At 38.5% G+C, this 5,941-nt stretch overlaps 1 protein-coding gene across 7 annotated transcripts in view; it reads left to right on the top strand.

The window, feature by feature from the left end:
• Positions 1-5,941, top strand: part of LOC106958747 (muscleblind-like protein 1) — a 91,457-nt gene that overhangs the window by 56,392 nt on the left and 29,124 nt on the right. For all 7 annotated transcript variants that reach the window (XM_015050811.1, XM_015050814.1, XM_015050815.1 and 4 more), the window contains exon 3: positions 5,503-5,673. In XM_015050811.1, the coding sequence (XP_014906297.1) occupies positions 5,503-5,673 (171 nt within the window). The remainder of the gene's footprint in view (positions 1-5,502; positions 5,674-5,941) is intronic.

Here is a 5,941-nt window from a genome sequence, read left to right as displayed (position 1 = left end):
ACTGTCATGATCTTCTGGTGGTAAAAGGCACAAAAGCTTTTTGAACACCCAAGCTGTTGTGGCTAGACAGTGTTAAGAAAATAAATTTAGAATATGCTAGTTTTAAAACTTAACATGTCTTGATTGAAATAGCCTAATTATAGTTTTCAGATTAATAACTTATTCTGCCCTATTGACCTTTATTTTACCTGTAGTTACAGCAGATTGTTTGCTAAGATCTTTTTGAACTGCCCTTTGTCAGTGTGGGAAACAATCAGGAGAAGTTTCAGTTTTCACACTGATCATGTGAAAAGGCCAGTAGAGAGTCTCTGCTTCCACTTGGTTTAGACAAAGGGGACAAATGGCCTTCGATCTTGGAAACAAATTGCAGGGAGTTTCTAACTAGAGAGGGTCAGAGATAGCTCCTGGTTGGATGAGCAAAGATACGCCTTATTTGAATAAATTAAAAGACAAGAATACTTTACTATAAAACTTTCTACACAGGAGTAACAAATCAGATTTGCTCTCGCAATTCTCCAAAGACGTCTTTGCTTTTCTTTCTTTCTTTCTTCCTGCTTCTTTTCCATTTGTCTCAGGTAAATGAATGTATGTCTCTGTTGTTCTGCATTTTCTGTTGTAATTTCATACGTTGTCTTCTATTGGATTAAACTCTGTAATTCTGTGACGTCAACACTCATTGTTGTTTTCTGTGTGGTTTCACTTCGGCCCGCCGGGAGAACCTGGGATCCGTGAGAGGAAGATAGAGCCAGAGAATTTTCCTAAAATATTAAAACCTAAAATCTTCTTCAACACATGCCAAGTAAAGAATTTTGCCTTTTGATTCAGGTGTGTTGGAGCAGGAATCCAGGATGGTGGCACTTGAGGACTGGAGTTGCTGACCTTTGCCCTGCAGGGATTTTACTTTTTGATCTTAGAGTGGCTGAGGTCACCCAGAATGAACTGAGGATTGTGTGGGAGAAAAATATCTGTGTTTTGAAACTGGGTGTGTTTCTTTTGTAACTGGATGGATGGATGGATGGATGGATGGATGGATGGATGGATGGATGGATGGATGGATGGATGGATGGATGGATGGATGGATGGATGGATGATGTTTCCTCAAATCTAAAACTAAAGGAGCCTTTCAAACTGTTTTTTAGAAGAGCTAAAGAGTCAGCTGCTGTGATAGTGTAGATTAACAACTGCATTTGTGCAGATATTATATTTTCTGTCAGCCTTAAGTTTTTTAATTTAAAGGCAGCTGCACCTCTTCAACATCAGTTAAAATTATTTAACAATTTTTACAAACGGTTTGCGATGAAACAAATATCTGAATTATGTGCTGCATGCAGATATTTTTAGGAAGAACAATTCTTATTTTATTAAAGTTTTTTTTTAAAATTTTATTTATTCATTTAATCAGAACAATTACAATTTCACTTCACGTTGATCACGTTATCATTAAATATCTGCATCCTTGACTCCCTTTACAAAAAGGAACCTTTGATTGTCCTTTAAGTATGGAAGTCCAGAAGTGTCAAAGACATAAAGCAAAAGCTTTTCTTAAACATGTGCTTAACTCATTTAATGATCACATCATGAATGTATGTGTTCTGGCCTCCAGTCAAAGCATTCGATCTGAAAGATGGGCAATTTACTTTACAAGCCACAGCTACTGTTTAAAATATGCGACGGTGCTCCGTGTCAAAGAAACTATAAAAATGATCAATTAATTTCAAATTTCATTATTTATTGCTATGATTTATGACATTCACTTTACTTAAACTTTCCCTTTTGATTTGGACATGCCCAAATTATTATTTAAGAACAAACAGATATGTACTTATGTATTTTTTATTTTATTTTTGATGAGCTTCGTCACTCACCATGTCCTGAGTAGTTATTTCTCATCATGATTCTTTAAATAAAATGAGTGTTTCAAACCTGCTAAACTCTTAATGGCTGAGACTTTATGTAACAGCGATACCAGCCGACAAACACACTCAGGAGATGACATGCTTAAGTGTATTCTGCCAGAGGGAATGTACTTTGAAAATCAAAAGACATTAACCAATTACCCGCTGATCAATAGTCACAGTAACACACGGGGATGAACCGGACTCAGAGCTCTGATGATGTGTGCCTCGAGGCCAGGAGGCAGGCTCGGAGTACCGTTCCCGTCTCGGCGCCGGCCAATGGAAATGTTGGAGGTACCCCCCAACACGCCTCAACACGCCGCCGCTCTCCAATGCGAAGTCTGTCGCCAGGCAGAACAGCCGGCGCGAGGAAATCTGAGGCGCAGATAAGGGAGACATGGAGTGAGATGAAACAGGAGGGGTGGGGGTGAGAAAGAGGAGAAGCATCAGGAATAAAAGAGGAGCTGGAAGAGTGGATGTGTTAGGCTGTGAAAAGCAGGTGTTGCAGCTGGTCGCAGTGAGCAGCAGGTAATCTCACCAAGATAAAGCAGCGGGCTCATAATTCCCCATGAGAGGTGGCACTGTAGTGTTGTCAGGGCTCGCTCCCCCCCCTCTCCTACTCCTCCCCTGGATCTTTCTTTGAAATACTTTTACTTTTAAAAAAGAGAGAAAAAAATTCAGTAATGCTAGGAGAGGCTAGTCGACGCATTCTGATGAGGTAGCCGAGGGAAGAAAGGAGAAGAGCAGCGGGACTTTCTGCTGTGCGCCTTCTCCACGTTTACCTGAACAGATCACAGCAGCACTGCAGCTGCTCTGCTCTGTAGTCATGATGAGAGTAAATATCAGCACCGGGCTCAGAATATTGAAGTGATTGAAGCAGAAAGATGGAAACAATATGAGAGAGAGAGAGACGAAAAGAAAAAGAGGAGGAGACATCTAAGATATTACAGCTATCTGGGGGAGTATTTGAAGGAGCTGGCATTATGAGAGTGTAAATTACACTCTCTCCTTGTCCCCTTAGGCTGCTGGATGAATATAATCACCCACAGCAGCAAGCACCCAGACACACACACACACACACACACACACTGCTCTGTCTATAGACACTGGAATAATATTAGACTGCTGTTATGTGTGCTTGTGTTTGCCACTCTCGCAGACGGCTTCAATCATGTATCGATCCTCCATCAGTTCTCCAGCCTGTTCTTTTCCGCAATGATCTCAAATATTGACACATAACTCATTTGGTTAATTCAGGAGGCAATCAATAGTCGCTTATGGAGCTTTTGCTACACATCCAGCAGTCTCAAGGGTGATAAAGGGGGATTAGGACGTGATATTACAACAATACTTTTTCTTTTGATTTAAGCCAAAGAGGCAGAACTGAATCAAAGTGGCGGTTCGCTGTCTTTCAGTGTTTTCTACTCTGTTTGATTCTTCTACCCATCGCATTTTACGATTAGAAACTCGTGTATTTTATTGGCATTTTATTGGTATGTTATCAGTACCGACTTAGGTAGCACATATTTCCTAAGTAGAAGAAAAACAATACACCGGAGACATTTCTTTTTTCTTTTAAACTTACCCTATCTTTAAAATTATGGAGGCCCAAACAAAGATTTTTCAGCACAAACCACAAACACAACTTTTGTTTGATGTGCATAACATTTGGCAGCCTGGTTAACTTTTGGTGAAATGCTTTTAATGTAGGGGTGGGCATTTATTGCATCGTTTGACATTTATCATGATACATTTCTTATTATGATAAGAATTCTGATGTAACGTCATGATAAAAAAAATTATCATGACAACGTTTGAAATCCGTATTGTCTAATTGACAATACGGACAATCCTGACAATTGTTCAGGATTGTCCAAACAATATTATTATAATTAATAATAATATGAGTTATTATTCATATTAATAATTGTTTAAGTGCAGTATCACACTTCATTATGTGACTAGTGTCCTAAAAAAGCATATTACAAATGTTTACCAAGAGCAGTGTTTGTGTTTGTGAGGCCATGATTGTTGTCACACTGCGACCGCCATACAGTTGCCTAAAAGAGAAGTAATAAATAGTTTTTGTTTTGTGTCTTTTACCATTATCAAATATTACCTTCAAATTTTAAGTCCATACATTATGGACCACCACCACCTCTTCTTTAAACTTCAAAAACTGTTTACTTATAAACATCTGAACCGTGAGGAATGCTTTTGTATTAACTTCCCTTACTTTTGTTTTTAAATTAAATGAGGAAACGTGGCCTGTTGTCTAGGGACAATCTGTTGACAGGTTGCACTCACCACTGACTTCATCTTTATGGAGAAGTGGAAAATCAAAAACCTGAAAGTTATTTGACATCAATTTAAAATTTGCAATAACTCAATGTAGGGGACACATCAAACATCTAGAGGAACGAGTTTTGATCACATGAAATGAAAGTTAAACTTTCTGGGCTGCACACAAAGTGCTTTGTGGTGTAAAACTAAGACTTCATCAGCCTGAGCAGAGCGTCTTTTCAGTGCAACATAATAGTAGCAATCCCATGCTACAGCGATGTCTTTCTTTAGCAACAACAGAGAGTTGATGGGAAGATGGATGGAGCTAAGTACAGGGCAGGACCACAATGCTAAACATACTCACACGGCTCCAATGTAATAATTTCAATCAAACATATTCATGCGTCAGATAATCCTCAGAACCTAATCTGACTGAGAATCTGTAACCAGAGCAGAAAATAGCTGTTCACGGATGCTCTCTGTCTGACTGAGCCTGAGTTGCTTTCCAGTGACTGATGTGCAACATACTACCATGGACTTGTAGCTGAAATTGCACCTAAACGCTATTCCAAAAAGTATTGGCCGAATTTAAACGCTCAGCACGCTTTTAGGTCTCTTTAGTAGTGAAAAAAAAAATAAAGAAAGCAAAGTATCATTTTCTTTCCACTTCATAATTATTCTCTACTTTGTTCTGATCACATTAAATCAGTAAAACAGATTGAGAATTCTGGCTGCAACTTAAGAAAAGGCAAAAATGTTTAATAGAAATCTCTAACATTTATCTATGTGAACCTCTTCACCTATTTTCCCTCCATTTCAGCTAATGATGAAAGCTAAAAGAGTAAAACATTTCATCATTTTGAAAGTCTTAATTAAAAAAAAAAAATAAATCACCTGATTTTTCTATGTTGGCATATTTCATTATGTCTAGTTTGGCTTTGAATCATCTTATTACATAAAAAAAAAAAAAAAAAAATCCCAAAATATAAGCAAGAAGGATCTGTGAAATCACCCAAAGACACTTTTTTATTCTCATAGACAAAACAGAAAAAGAGCTAATTCAGGCCAGTTATCTTTGTAAAAGAAAAGCCACACACACACACACACACAGAAGAAGACAGCCCCGATTTGCTTCCTAAGGATAACTTAGCTTAAAATCTCTGTTAAAGTGTTGCAACAGCTTGAGTCAAGGGTCTTTCCTTGTGATATTTAGCCGCAATTAGACGACAGTTTTCCAGTCAGCCATACATTTGTCTTCATCCTCCTCGCCCCTCCTCCTCCCTCTTTTTCTCATACCTCGTTCCTCTCTCTCCCACCTAACCAGGGACGCTGTTCCAGGGAGAACTGCAAGTACCTGCACCCTCCTCCGCACCTAAAGACACAGCTGGAGATCAATGGAAGGAACAACCTAATTCAGCAGAAAAACATGGCCATGTTGGCCCAACAGATGCAGCTCGCCAACGCCATGATCCCCGGAGCACAGCTACAACCAGTAGTGAGAACAAGCATGTTTCCATGACTTCAATATTTGCAAATTAAAAAGTGTTTATTTTTTTATATAAGTGCATAACAGAGTCAGGATTTCTGTTTTGTTTTGAGTTTTACTTTTTTCTTCGAGGCATGTAGAGCATTTACTGACATTTGTAGCTACTAATGACTGATCAAACTAATGAGCAAAGTGACAGGATCATTAAATCAACCAATGACCAGAATCTTTCAGGTATGTGTGTGTGTGTGTGTGTGTATATATATATATATATATA

Source organism: Poecilia latipinna, unplaced genomic scaffold (assembly GCF_001443285.1).
Source record: "Poecilia latipinna isolate Pla-1442-1.1 unplaced genomic scaffold, P_latipinna-1.0 Scaffold1011, whole genome shotgun sequence".
NCBI classification, from domain to species: Eukaryota; Metazoa; Chordata; class Actinopteri; order Cyprinodontiformes; family Poeciliidae; genus Poecilia; species Poecilia latipinna.
The sequence above is the reverse complement of the archived record's forward strand: the minus strand, read 5'-3'. Positions and strand labels throughout refer to the sequence as shown.